Genomic DNA, 14,958 nt, shown 5'->3' on the forward strand with positions numbered 1-14,958 from the left:
GGAGATAACTAACTCATCAAGTATCTCTATCCCACTCTGCAGGCTACCACTAATTTGACCTCACAGAACCACCATAGTTGGAAGAGACCTCAAAGATCACCAAGTCCAACCTGTCACCACAGACCTCATCACTAAACCATGGCGCCAAGTGCCACATCCAATCCCCTCTTGAACACCTCCAGGGATGGGGACTCCACCACCTCCCTGGGCAGCACATCCCAATGGCTAACCACTCTCTCTCTCTGTGAAGATCTTTCTCCTCACCTCAAGCCCAAACCTCCCCTGGCACAGCCCGAGACCATGTTCTCCTGTTCTGCCGCTGGGTGCCTGGGAGAAGAGACCAGCCCCCACCTGTCTACAACCTCCCCTCAGGTAGTTGTAGAGAGCACGAAGGTCTCCCCTGAGCCTCCTCCTCTCCAGGCCAAACAACTCCAGCTACTCCAGCCTCCCCCCACAGGGCCCATGCTTGAGACCTCCCACCAGACTTGTTGCCCTTCTCCAGACCAAAGTTATCCACCAAGCATCCTCAGCTCTCTTCAGCACACAGTCTAACGATCCAGCAGAGTCAGGAGTGAGAGATTTATTCCCTTCCTGTGCCTCGAGGTCCACTGGAGATGGTGCTCCCCCAAGGCCCTATGCAAGCACAGGATGATGCATTCAATACACCAATTGTTTGATCCCAGTATGCTACCCATGCCTGCCTTTGAATCAGTAAGATCTAAGCATGTCAGAAAGTTCCACCTGTGACAGCAATACAATGCTAGCACACAAACAACCCACATCACATTAAGTGTTCTCAAGGACAGCAGCCTGAATTTGCTTCCTTTCAAGCTAGGTCCAAACCACCACAGGGCAAGTACTTACTGAGATCCTCTGCCAGCTGGACCCTCTTGCCAGTTAGGAGCGTCACCTTTTTCTCATTGTCCTCAGCAAAATCTTCAAGCACTTCCTTCACATTCTTCTCCAAGCGCCTTACTGCAAGAAACCCCAAACCAAATCACCAAAACCCAGCCAGTGGTAAAACTCTGGCACCTGTAACGACCTAAGGAATAAATTTGGTAAGTTCTGTGGCAGACAGGATGTGATCCCAGGCTAACTGACCTGGTTGGAGAAAAGGCAACCTTCTGAACACCGAGGGACACTAAGACAGGAACATTGAGAAAGCTGCTTAAATTCCACAGGATATTTTCTCCCCAGTTTAAATTATTATTGGATGCCTTTTTAGGAAGGAGATACAGGTATCTGTAGACTGCTTTGTCTACTAAACTCAGCAGTTTCCTCTGTGGAACTGAGTGCCCAACTAATCTTTTACTGTAAGCATCCTTGCTGCCTCCTCCTCAACAGTTACTTTCCCTATCAACATCACCCTCATCAGATGAATGAAGGTGAAGGATGGGACAAAAAGTTGATGAGAGCAGTGTGGTGTTGAAGGGCTGATGACACAGAGAGGCTTTGCATATACAAGGCCAAGAGGAATTACAAGTGCATTAAAGTGGTATTATGTCCATCTTAACATCGAGATCCCTGCCCTTCATACTTAGAGGGAGTGCCTCCTACTGAATCTTCCTAAGCTTCAGCCCAACAGCTGTCAATGAGGTAGGTGTTACAAGCAACAGGATCTCATTTTCTACTTGTAGGGCCAATTTCCTCTCCATGGAGGGTAACTTGCATCCCATGGCAAGTTCAAAGATTTTTCCTGCACCTTCTTCAACAAGCAAGGTTGAGAATGATTTGAAAGGGTCATTACTAGTAGTTGCACCCTGGCACTAGCCTATTGCTGCATAGAGGGAAGCTGCTGTGGTATAAACTTGCCTAGGAGTTCTCCAGCAGGTTTTTCATGGCTTTAAATAATCCACTAGGATTTATTTCTTAGACCAAACATTTTGAAAATCAAATCTGCAGCCAGACTGACCTGATGGCAAAAAAACACACACAAAAAAAGGGTCACTGTTTATTGAAATGTGTTCTGCTTGCAAAGACAGACTGGCAATTGGCCTGCTGCAAGCTGATAACATTTGAAACAGGAGAGTGTCTTAGCTATTCGACATCCTACTGACATCAAATCTTCTAATGTAAACAGAACAGCAAGTTCTATTTAAATCTTCTAATTACCCAATCAAGACCACAAAAATGAAATCTGCCAGCCATGCTCAGCATGAAAGGAACACACAGCTAGAGGAAGAGCCTTACCTTCAGTGTTAGTGAGCTGCTGCCTCAGGGTGTTGGCTGTAATTGCCAGCATCCTCTGGATCCGCCAGAAGAGGACAATGTCATTGCATTCCAGCTGAAAGGGGGAAGGTGCAGTGTCAGACCTCCAACATGCAGGGAACATCCTATGCTGACAGGAATCTTTTGACACTTTAAGTGGCAGTTGTAAACTCCTGAGCTTGCACAACTGCTGTAAGCAACAAGCAAACTTGCCAAAAGTACTCCTTGAGATCTGTGCCAGCCCAGCTCAGCACGCTGCAGAGCCTGCACACCTACCATTTTCAACAGCAGTCTTATCATGAGCTATCATGGAAAAAACAATGTGCACACACTACATGCAGGCTAACAAGCATGATCTCCTGCTCACTGAAACACCACACTTGTTCATGGCAAACATACTGAAAGACCACAGCTGAAGCCCACGTTGTGACTCCCTGCTTGTAAAGACAATGGTGGGCCAAGGGCTGTATCTGTTAAGGACAGGAGGGAGAGTTTCTGCAACTGCAAAGGTGGCAGGAGGGAACACTAAATTCATGCTAGGAGACCTTAAAATGAGACCATCAGGAATTGCAGGCTAAATATTCTCTATTCTCTATAGACCCTATAATGTCACACTCTTACCTGTTACAGGTATTCCTACACTAGTAAAGATTTCTAGCTCCATGGGGATCACTGCTCCTCATTAGAAAGAGAAACAAAACTCCACAGAAAGTGAGGAGCTCTCTTTCCAGCAAATTGGGTTTTATTGGAAATGTAGTGGTAAAAAAACCCAACCCTATCTATTCTTTCCTTTGTGCAGCTTGGTGCATACTGCCATTTATTGAACAAGCCTGGGTTTACAAGACTAGGAAGGCACTGAAAAGATTTGTTTCTAAGCTCCACAGTGGTATTTTAGTTTAGCTTTCTGTTGATCACATATGGCTCCAGGTATTAACTGCAGCCAATTCTACACCAGACATATCCCATAAGAATCTCTTACTTCATGCTTTCTTAGTTGTTTGCATCAGTGTGGCAAATAAATATCAATGGGGAAAGGGGAGAAATGGATAAGAAGAAGGGATCAATAGCTGTACATTGATACAATGATACAATACATTGTATTTCCAATAAACCTCTCTTACTTATCAATGTCTAAGCAATGGCTGATACCTAATGGTAATGTTATCTATTAGTATGTATCAATCCATCAGTTACAAGCCTCACATAAAACATACCTAAAATCACCACCTATCTCAAGGTAAAGGATAGAGATGAAAGGTTAGGCTACTTTAGAGTATTTACAGACTTCATTTTTGCAACTGAGATGGAAGTACCAAGGCAAAACTCAAGTGTCCATCTGTTCTTCAATTTACCTCTGAGTCCACAAAATGCCTCTGATAATAATAGAAACCTCTTCGACAGAGATTGCAGTGGTTCAGGGCAGTCTTCAGGAAGTATCTTCTGTAAATTTGGTGCCATGTGTCTTTAATCTAGGAACAGAATACTTCAGTTTGACTAAATAAATACACACACTCACTATTTATATGTACTTATGTATTTCTCAGCACTTAAATATGCAGCTGGGATATGATTAATGTGTTTGTTACATGTGGCAAAGGTTACAGATGATTGTCAATTTAAAGATCTCCTCTCCCAAGCTCATGACATGACTGAATGCTTCAAAAGAAACTCTGCAGCCCAAATATATTTCAATTACATAGAATCAGTCAGGGTTGGAAGGGACCACAAGGATCATCTAGTTCCAATCCCCCTGCCATGGGCAGGGACACCCCACACTAGATCAGGCTGCCCAGAGCCTCATCCAGCCTGGGCTTAAACACCTCCAGGGACAGGGCCCCAACCACCTCCCTGGACAACCCATTCCAGGGCTTCACCACTCTCATGGGGAAGAACTTCTTCCTCACATCCAGTCTGAATCTCCCCATCTCCAGCTTCATTCCATTCCCCCTAGTCCTATCACTACCTGAGATGCTGAGCAGTCCCTCCCCAACCTTCTTGTAGCCCCCTTCAGATCCTGGAAGGCCACAATGAGGTCACCTGGGAGCCTTCTCTTCTCCAGACTGAACAGCCCGGAGGAAAGAAGGCTCCGAGGTGACCTTAGAATTACATGCCACAAAAGAGGCCAAATTGTTCTGATCTTGGCATGATGTAATCTTTGCATTAACACTGAGAACACATTTTTGAGAGGTACTCATTAATTTAAAAATTAAATCAGAATCACAGAACATCAGAGGTGTGGAAGGCACCTCCAGAGATCATCCAGTCCAGCCCCCCTCCCAGAGCAGGATCACTTAAGGTAGTCTGCACAGGAATGCATCCAGGTGGGTTTTGAATGTGTCTAGAGAAGGAGACTCCACAACCTCTCTGGGCAGCCTGCTCCAGGGCTCTGTCACCCTCACTGTACAGAAGTTTCTCCTCACACTGAGGTGAAATCAACTGTGTTCAAGTTTGTATCCATTGCTCCTTGTCTTATTACTGTGCACCACCAAAAAGAGCTTGGACCCCTCCACTTGACCCCCATCCCTCAGACATTTATAGATCCCATCTCAGTCTTCTCTTCAGATTAAAGCAGAAAGAAATATTGAATGGCTCTTTTGTAAGCAAACACTGGTAACTTTTCTTGCTTAAGTATATTCACCATAGAATCACTAAGGCTGGAAAAGACCTCAGAGATCATTAGATCCAACTGGTAAGCCAGCATGCTCCAGTTATTCTAAATAAGTATGTATATAAATATCACTCAAAAACCCCACTCCACAGAGAATTACAACAACCCTCAATTGCTTAGATAGAGGAGAAACTCAGTTTGCCTTCTTTGCCTTGTGTAGAGGACATGGACCAATGGTCTGACCTTTACACAAAGGTATGGTAAAGTGCTGACAGGACAAGAGGAAATGGTTTCAAGCTGCACCAGGGGAGGTTTAGGCTGGATATTAGGAAACATTACTTCACTAAAAGGGTTCTCAAACATTGGAATTGTCTGCCCAGGCCAGTGGTGGAGTCACCATCCCTGAAGGAGCTCAAGAGCTGTGTGGATCTGGGGTTTAAGGACATGGCTTAGTGTTGCCCTTCAATATTGGGTTGAAGATTGGACTGGATGATCTTTGAGGTCTCTCACAACCAGATATATTCTGTGAAAAAAGCAGCAGGTACTTCAATAGTTCTTCCACCTTGAGTAAGAACAGGCATTCATGTTGAAAAGGTAGCCAAAGTTCTTGCAGAAAATAAAGCACTGCTGAGGGAACTCTGCATCTAACACTTACTAATGTTTGAATTCTCATTTATTTTAAATCTTGCATTTCATTAAATAAAAGACCTAATTATCACAGAATCACAGAACCAAGGTGGGAAGAGACCTCAAAGATCAACCAAATCCAACCTGCCACCACAGACCCCATGACTAAACCATGGCACCAAGTGCCACATCCAATCCCCTCAATCATGGTTAAAAGCCTTACACTGCAATCAGATAAATCATTTCCCAGCACATTTGAAGCATACAACATGTTAACCCTTAGGGCACTCAAAAAAATACTGCCTTTGCCAAGTATTTTAACATAATTTCCCTGTGTTCCAGATAGCCTTAAACTCCAAACTGCACACACAGCTTAGGAATGATCAGCATTTTTTTATCCTATCTTGCTCACAAATGCCTTGACTCCATGTTGTAACACCTGAACAGGAATTTTAAACCAAGTTTTCTTATAATGCAGGCAGGAAAATCTGTTCAGCAGATTCCAGTTTCAGCCTAAAGTGACAGATTCCAAAGTGTTGTACTGCATTTGCCTGACAGCCAACAGAAATCTGTCAACTGCGTGCAAGCAGTTTACTGATCCCTTTGGAGACACCTGGATGACAAACTCAGTGTTCAGATGGAACAGTGACTGGCTGGAAAGCAGCCCTGAGGAGAGAGACTTGCAGGTGCTGGTGGATAAAAAGCTCAACAGGAGCTCTCAGTGTGCACTTGCAGCCCGCAAAGCCAATCAGATCCTGGGCTGCATCAGGAGAAGTGTGGCCAGCAGGGCAAGGGAGGTGATTCTCCCCCTCTGCTCAGCTCTGGGGAGACCCCACCTGGAGCACTGCCTCCAGTTCTGGAGCCCCTATGACAAGAGGGATGTGGAGGTGCTGGAAGGTGTCCAGAGAAGGGCCAGGAGGATGAGCAGAGGGCTGGAGCACCACTCCTATGAGCACAGACTGAAGGAGTTGGGGCTGTGCAGTCTGGAGAAGAGAAGGCTCAGAGGTGACCTCATAGTGGCCTTCCAGTATCTGAAGGGGGCTACAGGAAGGCTGGGGAGGGACTGCTCAGGATTTCAGGTAGTGATAGGACTAGGGGGAATGGAATGAAGCTGGAGGTGGGGAGATTCAGGCTGGAGGTGAGGAGGAAGTTCTTCCCCATGAGAGTGGTGAAGCCCTGGAATGTGTTGTCCAGGGAGGTGGTTGGGGCCCTGTCCCTGGAGGTGTTTAAGCCCAGGCTGGATGAGGCTCTGGCCAGGCTGATCTAGTGTGGGATGTCCCTGCCCATGGCAGGGGGGTTGGAACTAGATGCTCCTTGTGGTCCCTTCCAACCCTGACTGATTCTATGATACTACGATACTATACTATGGAGCCTCCTGAATGCTGTCTAGAAAGGACATTCAAATGTTGACAGGGAGCTTCCATGTGTTTTGTGGCAATCCTACATCTTACCAGACAGGGGTCCACTGTTACTCCTCTTGCTTCAAGGTTTTTTCTCACCGTTGTCACCTCGTCGTTGGCCAGGTAGGCCGCGTGCTCCTCATCGCGTTTGATCAACTTCTCCAGCTCATTTTTTGTTTCATTACGAATGTTCTAGGAGAAGAATCATTACTTACAATTAATTACTGCAGGCTTGCAGATCACCAACACAGTTTACATGCTTAGTAAGTCAGAAGAGAAAATCCCTTTCATAGAATCATAGAATGGTCTGGGTTGGAAGGGACCTCTGGAGGTCATTTACTCCAACCCCTTCTGCAGTCAGCAGGGGCATCCTCAACTAGATCAGTTTGCCCAGAGCCCTGTTGAGCATCACCTTGAATATCTCCCCTAACATTCTGTGATTCTGTGATCTCCAGGGATGGAGCCTCAACTATCTCCCTGGGCAACCTGTTCCAGTGTTCCACTACCCTCATGGTAACAAACCTGTTCCTAACATCCAATCTGCATCTGCTCTTCTCTAGTTTGAAGCCATTGCCCATTGGAATGGGCTGCCTGGGGAGGTGGTGGAGTCACCATCACTGGAGGTGTTTAGGAGGAGACTTGATAGGGTGCTTGGTTGCATGGTTTAGTTGATTAGGTGGTGTTGGATGATGGGTTGGACGTGATGATCTTGAAGGTCTCTTCCAACCTGGTCTATTCTATTCTATTCTATTCTATTCCCCCTCATCCTATCACTACAGGCCTTTGTAAACAAGTCCCTCTCCAGCTTCCTTGTAGGTCCCCTTCAAATTCTTAAAGGTCATTATTAGGTCTCCCCAGAGCCTCCTCTTTTCCAGGCTGAACAACCCCAGCTCCCTCAACTCTGTGCTTGGAATGGAAGGTGCTGTTTAAACTCAGAAGAGATTTCCAAAAGCTATGAGCAAATGAGAAGAGAGGTTACAATGAGAACAGGCAATCAGAAGATAGAGCTGTCTACGCTCACTACAATGCCAGTGATAATGCCATACCAGACTAACTAAATCCAAACAGGAATCATAGAATAGAATCATAGGATCAATAAAGTTGAAAGAGACCTCAAAGATCATCAAGTCCAACCTGTCACCCAACACCTCATGACCAAGGTACCAACACCATGGCACCAAGTGCCACATCCAATCCCCTCCTGAACACCTCCAGGGACGGTGACTCCACCGCCTCCCTGGGCAGCACATTCCAATGGCTAAGAAATTTCATGCTTAGAACATGTTCTGCACCATGAGCGTGGTGGAATGCTGGAACAGGTTGCCTAGGGAGCTGATTGAGCCCCCACCCCTGGAGATATTCAAGGTGAGGCTCTACAGAGCTCTGGGCAACCTGATCTAGTTGAGGATGTCTCTGCTTACTGCAGAGGGGGTTGGACTGGATGACCTTTGAAAGTCTCTTCCAACCCAAAGCATTCTATGATAGTAAAGGAGAGAACATTTTCCATCCTGTTTTCATTAAATTCTTTCTACTGCAAGAACTTTAATACTCACCTCAAGGGCATAAGAGCAAAGACATCATTCAGCTGATGAATGGAAAGCAGTTTACCAACTATTGTATCTACAGTATGAAGAAATAAATACTACACCACAGACAATTCTACGGCAAACAGTCATCAGGAAAAGGAAAGTTTCTGGGGGGGGTTGGGGCTGTTTGCTTGGTTTTGTCCAAGTTATTTCTAACCATCTAAGTGTGAAGAGCATTGGTATTTTTTAAAATGCACAGAGTACTGATCAGATTTCCAAAGGTGAGGAAACTACAAATTCTTTGCATTCACCTTCTTGCTCTTACCTGCTCTTTGGTGCGGCCTACCCAGTACAGCCATCTTTTCTTCCAGTCTGGACCCACCATATCTTCAATAACAGACTCAGCTAAAAGAGGAAACATGATATGAAGTATCACTCAAAATACATGTAATCAGCCAAGCTTCCAGTTCTAAACTTGGGTACAAGATCAGGTATGGACATTTTATGCCTAAGAACATTAGATATGGCAGACTGAGCTTTCAGTTGCCTCACTGCAAGAGCACCAGCTTCTGAGGCTGCATTTTGCTGAGTGTGCCTAGTGGTATCAGTACTACTTGAAACTGTCACCACTGTCTCAGTGGTTGTGGCAGTTTAGGCTGGGTGCCTCTTGTTGCTGCCACACAAGATGCACCTCCAGCGCTCCAGGTGTCCAGCCCAGTGGGTGGACACAGGAAGCTGTGTGTTTCATACCCATAATGTCCTGCTCCCTATAAATCCATCTGCAAGGTTTCACACTTCCTCTTTCTGCCCTTGCTGCTTCTGTGGGAGATGTTCCCTATCTGGTAATGGAAGGGGAGTTATCTCAAGGCTTCTTGGGCCTGGCCAGGCCTAATGCTGGGAGGAGAAGGGGGAAGGGCAATCTCAGATCTGGCCAGCTGAGATCAGCCTAACGGGGGGTGGGGAGGGAGAAGGAAAATGCTGGGATGCTTCTGGGTATGCTGTAAGGGACTCTGTATGCTTTGGGATCCTTTTTGTCACTGTTCTTGTAGCTCTCTGTAGAACACTCACTGCTTTTCCATCTAAACTTTCCATCACTTCTTCAATCCATTTGTGTGAGCCTCATTTTTTGTTCCTGCCCCGGGGGGAGGCAAGGGAGGATCTGCCTCAAACTGGGACAGTGGTGCTGATCCAAAAGCTGGCTGTGAAGTGAACTAGAGCCAGGAATTGACAGAGATTTAGAGGGAAAGAAAAAACAAGCACACAACTCACTGTCTTTGAGACGACTTTGGAGAGTCTCCTCCATAAAATGAATGGCTGCATCCCACTGCTGTTTATCAGATATGGAGCGATCCTCCAGGGCGTTGTGCTGGATCACTCGCTGCAACACACAACACAAGAAATCATTCACTGAGCATTAGGAGAAGAAGATTTCTGATGGTCTTCTAATTTTGTTTTTTCATGTCTACAAAAGTATCTCCCTTATGAGGAAAGGCTGAGGGAGCCTGGGACAGTTTAGGCTTTGTGACAGTTTATCCTTTCTTAAAGGCACAGCCCAAACTGTCACAGAGTTGGGGCTCCTCAGTTTGGGGAAAAGGAGCCTGAGAGGTGACCTCATTCATGTTTACAATGATGTGCAGGGCAGTGTCAGGAGGACAGAGCCAGGCTTTGCTCAGTGATGTCCAGTGATAGGATAAGGGGCAATGGGTGCAAGCTGGAGCAGAGGAAATTCCACATGCAGAGAAACGTTTTCACTGTGAGGGTGACACAACAGGCTGCCCAGAGAGGTTGTGGAGTCTCCTTCTCTGCAGACATTCAAAACCTGCCTGGATGTGTTCCTGTGTGACCTGCTCTAGATGACACTGCTCTGGCAGGGGAATAGGATTGGATGATCTTTTGAGGTCCCTTCCAATCCCTTATGTTCTGTGATTCTGGGACTGGGCACACAGGATTTATTTAAGAGGCACCTTTATAAGCACTGCCAAACTATTTTCTTGTGCCTCTAATTTGACTCTTGTCTATAGCCTAAATAATACAAAAGAAATAATATAGCAAACAACCTGAAATCCCTTCAGATTACAGAAATGCTGCTGCTTTCTGTGGCTATACTTAACAGAACAAATGTGCTGATGCCAAACAATCCTCACAAGGCTGTCCTTGGGAAACCAGTGGATTATAGAGGACTTCTTTTGTCAACCAACCAAATCAATTTATTAGATCTCATTAGCCCTCAATACAGGAAGGACATGGTCCTGATGGAGCAGGTCTAGAGGAGGGCTGCAAAAATGACCAGGGGACTGGAACATCTCTCCTATGAGGACAAGCTGAGGGAGCTGCGATTGTGATTGCTCAACCTGGAGAAGAGAAGGCTCCAGGGAGACCTAATAGAGACTTTCCAGAACCTGAAGGGGGCCTACAAGAAGGCTGGAGAGGGACAGTTTACAAAGGCCTGTAGTGATAGGACAAGGACCAATGGCTTCAAACTAGAGAAGAGTAAGATTAGACTGGATGTTAGGAACAAGTTCTGCACCATGGGGGAGGTGGAACACTGGAACAGGTTGCCCAGGGAGGTGGTTGAGGCCCCATCTCCAGAGATATTCCAGGTGAGGCTTGCCAGGGCTTTGGACAACCTGAGCTAGTTGGGGTTGTCCATGATGACTGCAGGGAGCCTGGACTAGATGACCTGTGGAGGTCCCTTCCAACCCAAACCATTCTATGATTCTCATGAACATAATACAATGAAATGAATCGAGAAGCAGCTGATTCAGGTTGTTATACAGAAGAGATGGACACACCTCCCTAGCACTTTATAATTACATTAAAAGAATGCAAAGCTATTGAACTAACAGCTTTAGTAGAACTCTTTCCACAGCACTTAGTCAACAGTGCCAAAAATCCCACTACATTATACCAGGCTATCCTCTGCTCTCTCATTCCATTTGTGTCTCTTAATAGTTTCCTCCTTGACAGCTTGTTTCAGTTTGTCGAAGATGTCGTCGTGCTCCTTCCCTTTCTGTTCCGTCATGAAACGGGAAAATTCCTCTTGCAAAGTCTCCCACGCCACCTAGAAAGAGAGCAGAAAATGCCTACTGAAATGGACCACTCCAATGTGTCATACTTTCAGAAAGCAACAGGCAAGAGCAAGAAATTGACTTTCCCCTTTGCTTTCCTTTCCCATGACTAGGAAAGTCAACTTTATGACCAGCCTAAACTTTGCTGTGCTACTGTAACAGGAGTCATGCTGCTAAGTTTGCTTACATCTACTGAGTGTGGGTATGCTCAGACAAAAGGCTTTCTTTAGCCTTGGAAAAGGAGGTGGATTTTGGTCTTTAATAGGGAAGGGGAAGAGCACAATGGTTGAGGCCCCATCCCTGGAGATATTCCAGGTGAGGCTGAACAAGGCTCTGAGCAACCTGATGTAGTTGAGGATGTCCCTACTCAGAACAAGCGGACACAGAACAAGAGGACACAGTCTCAAGCTGTGCCAGGGGAAGTTTAGGCTTGAGGTGAGGAAAAAGTTCTTCACTGAGAGAGTCATTTGTCATTGGAATGTGCTGCCCAGGGAGGTGGTGGAGTCCCCATCCCTGGAGGTGTTCAAGAGGGGATTGGATGTGGCACTTGGTGCCATGGTCTAGTCATGAGGTCTGTGGTGACAGCTTGGACTTGATGATCTTTGAGGTCTCTTCCAACCTTAGTGATACTGTGATACTCACTGCAGGGGGGCTGGACTAGACGACCTTTGCAGGTCCCTTCCAACCCAACCCATTCTTGCCAGCCTTTTCTGACATGGAAGCTGGTCACATGAACAGCAGTCAGCCCTTCAGACACCCCCCTTCTACTCTGGGGCTATGCTTTTATCCCAACAGGCTTTGCACAGATTTTTTTATTGAGAAGTATTTAAAAAATAGCAAAATTCTCACCTCTACTGCTTTATTAGGCAGTTGCTTGTCAGTCCACTGCTTCAGTTTGATGTCTACAGTGGTGTTAAATGTCCCTGAGTTCATAGTCTGTGCTGCTGGAAGGTATATATTCTCAATCACATGAGTAGATACCCTTTCCCATAAAGTCTTCTGAAGAATCTCCTCCCTGAAATGGAAGTTGTAACACATATGATGTGCTGTAACACATATGAGGTGACTGGCAGGTATGGATTCCATTTGTTACAAACAGTGAGAAAAGAAGACTACAGAACACAGGAAATCATAGAATCAACAAGGTTGGAAAAGACCTCAGAGATCATCAAGTCCAACCTGTCACCCAACACCTCATGACTACTAAACCATGGCACCAAGTGCCACATCCAGTCCCCTCTTGAACACCTCCAGGGATGGGGACTCCACCACCTCCCTGGGCAGCACATTCCAATGGCTAACAACTCTCTCTCTGAAGAACTTCCTCCTCACCTCAAGCCTAAACTTCCCCTGGGGCAGCTTGAGACTGTGTCCTCTTCTTCTGGTGCTGGGTGCCTGGGAGAAGAGACCAACCCCCTCGTGGCTACAGCCTCCCTTCAGGTAGTTGTAGACACCAATGAGGTCTCCCCTGAGCCTCCTCTTCTCCAGGCTAAGCAACCCCAGCTCCCTCAGCCCCTCCTCACAGGGCTGTGCTCAAGGCCTCTCCCCAGACTCGTTGCCCTTCTCTGGACACCTTCAAGTGTCTCAATGGACATCTGTATCTAATTTTGGTATGCAGAATGATAATCCTCATACACCAAGAGGAACTTCAGATTCATACTTCAAATGAAGATCCCAAAACATCTTTCTTGTGACTTCTCATACCTGAGGAATATCTGCTGCTCATTGTAAGTGTACAAAAGCAGAACAAACCACAGACTGACAGCATGCACAGTTTGATGGTACATGATAAAAGTATTTTCTGCTTCAGGACAATAAACAAAGATTACTTCCACAAGGACAAAGGACAAACTGGATGCTAAGACAAACAGTTCCTTACTTATGAGATGATGAAGGCTCTTTGTATTTTAAAGGCAAACTTCTGACTCAAAACCCCCAAACCAAGCAGACACCCAACAGAAATCACAGAAGGAAAACAAAAATACAATACCAGTGCTTTGGTGTGACCTGAGTCAAACTTATGACTTCATCAAGAATCTCATTCTTTGCTTTTTCAAACAGTTCATTCTGTGTGAAAGGAAAAACAGGGAACAGTAAGGCTTCAAGTAGGGTTTGATCATCTTTCCACATCAAAAAGTTAAACCCACCACCTTTTTCTTCTGGCCTTTGAGGCCAAAATGTTCTGGCCTGTGTATGTGCTTGTCAAAAGCTACCCTGGTTTACAACACATCTTCCAAGCCATCTCTTGCCTCTCTGGCCAGGTAAGGCATTTGAATATCCAGGATCTCATTAAAAGAATGAATGGAGAATGGAACCCTATTTATTTTGTTACTCTGTCTGAAGGAGCAGGGAATTAAAACTGGCATGACCACAAAGAAACACTGACCTATTCCTGTGGGTAAATTAAAGTCAGTTAGCTGGATGCTAGAATAGTGAAGGACTTGTTATGCACCACAGATCACCACTCTGAAGCACACTCTTGCATACAACAGTGATTCCAGTATTGCCCTCCCTTAGAATAATTTACACTGTCCTCCCATATTGAAGTGTCAGTAGTTTATGTTAACTTGCAGAAACCTTTACACATGAGATTAAATGGCATAGATTTGAATCCATACTCTTCAGCACTTTGTAGCACACAAATGCAAGCAGTAATTTACCCTGTCAAGCTCTCTTAACCTGGGGTAATTGTTCTTCCATTCAGTCTCAAGATTGAAACGTGTGGCTGCAAAAAAATCACAAACAAGGACTTCAGTTTCTTTAGCTGTCTCTATGTATACAGAATACAGAGTTAACCAGGGTGGAAGAGACCTTTGAGATCATCAAGCCCAACCTATCACCCAACACCATCTGATCAACGAAACCATGGCACTAAGTGTCTCATCCAGTCTCTTCTTAAACACCTCCAGTGATGGTGACTGCACCACCTCCCTGGGCAGCACATTCCCATGGCCAATCTCTCTGTGAAGAATTTTTGCCTAATACCCAGCCTAAACCTCCTCTGGCCCAACTTGAGACTGTGTCCTCTTGTTCTGGTGCTGGTTGCCTAAGAGAAGAGACCAACCCCCACCTGGCTACAACCTCCCTTCAGGTAGTTGTAGAGAGCAAGAAGGTCTCCCCTGAGCCTCCTCTTCTCCAGGCTAAGCAACCCCAGCTCCCTCAGCCTGTGTCCTCATAGGGCTGTGCTTCAAACCCCCCCTCAGCTTTGTTGCCCTTCAAGACTACCTTAGAAGTTCAGTGGCTCCTACAATTGCCATAAACCCTCCACAGAGCTTTTGACTACTGATTTTAGCTGTGTGTGCTCAGACACTGTCTGTAAATTGCAGGATTCAGGCACTGATAAAAATGTGGTGGGAAAAGGGTCATTCAGCTTAGAGCTGTGTGCAAGACAGTCCTGCCCTGGCTGGTGGTGTCTTTATACAGGAAGCCATTTTAAAGAACAACTGAATCCAGACAGGAACTGTGTTTTGCCCACAGGAACCAGTTTTTTTTTCCCCCCCAATTTTTCCTTCATAATTATT

The 14,958-nt window shown here is 45.7% G+C and overlaps 1 protein-coding gene across 5 annotated transcripts in view; it reads right to left on the minus strand.

The window, feature by feature from the left end:
- The window catches only part of OPA1 (OPA1 mitochondrial dynamin like GTPase), a 62,301-nt gene that overhangs the window by 20,838 nt on the left and 26,505 nt on the right, over window positions 1-14,958 (minus strand). For all 5 annotated transcript variants that reach the window (XM_068145649.1, XM_068145650.1, XM_068145653.1 and 2 more), the window contains 10 exons: window positions 14,098-14,162; window positions 13,428-13,504; window positions 12,287-12,452; window positions 11,278-11,430; window positions 9,639-9,747; window positions 8,695-8,774; window positions 6,895-7,035; window positions 3,561-3,677; window positions 2,191-2,284; window positions 865-975 (listed from right to left, as the gene is read on the minus strand). In XM_068145649.1, coding sequence (XP_068001750.1) covers window positions 865-975; window positions 2,191-2,284; window positions 3,561-3,677; window positions 6,895-7,035; window positions 8,695-8,774; window positions 9,639-9,747; window positions 11,278-11,430; window positions 12,287-12,452; window positions 13,428-13,504; window positions 14,098-14,162 — 1,113 coding nt within the window. The remainder of the gene's footprint in view (window positions 1-864; window positions 976-2,190; window positions 2,285-3,560; window positions 3,678-6,894; window positions 7,036-8,694; window positions 8,775-9,638; window positions 9,748-11,277; window positions 11,431-12,286; window positions 12,453-13,427; window positions 13,505-14,097; window positions 14,163-14,958) is intronic.

The sequence above is a fragment of the Melanerpes formicivorus genome, unplaced genomic scaffold (assembly GCF_026170545.1).
Source record: "Melanerpes formicivorus ecotype bairdi unplaced genomic scaffold, bMelFor1.0.p_v2 SCAF_12, whole genome shotgun sequence".
Classification (NCBI taxonomy): Eukaryota; Metazoa; Chordata; class Aves; order Piciformes; family Picidae; genus Melanerpes; species Melanerpes formicivorus.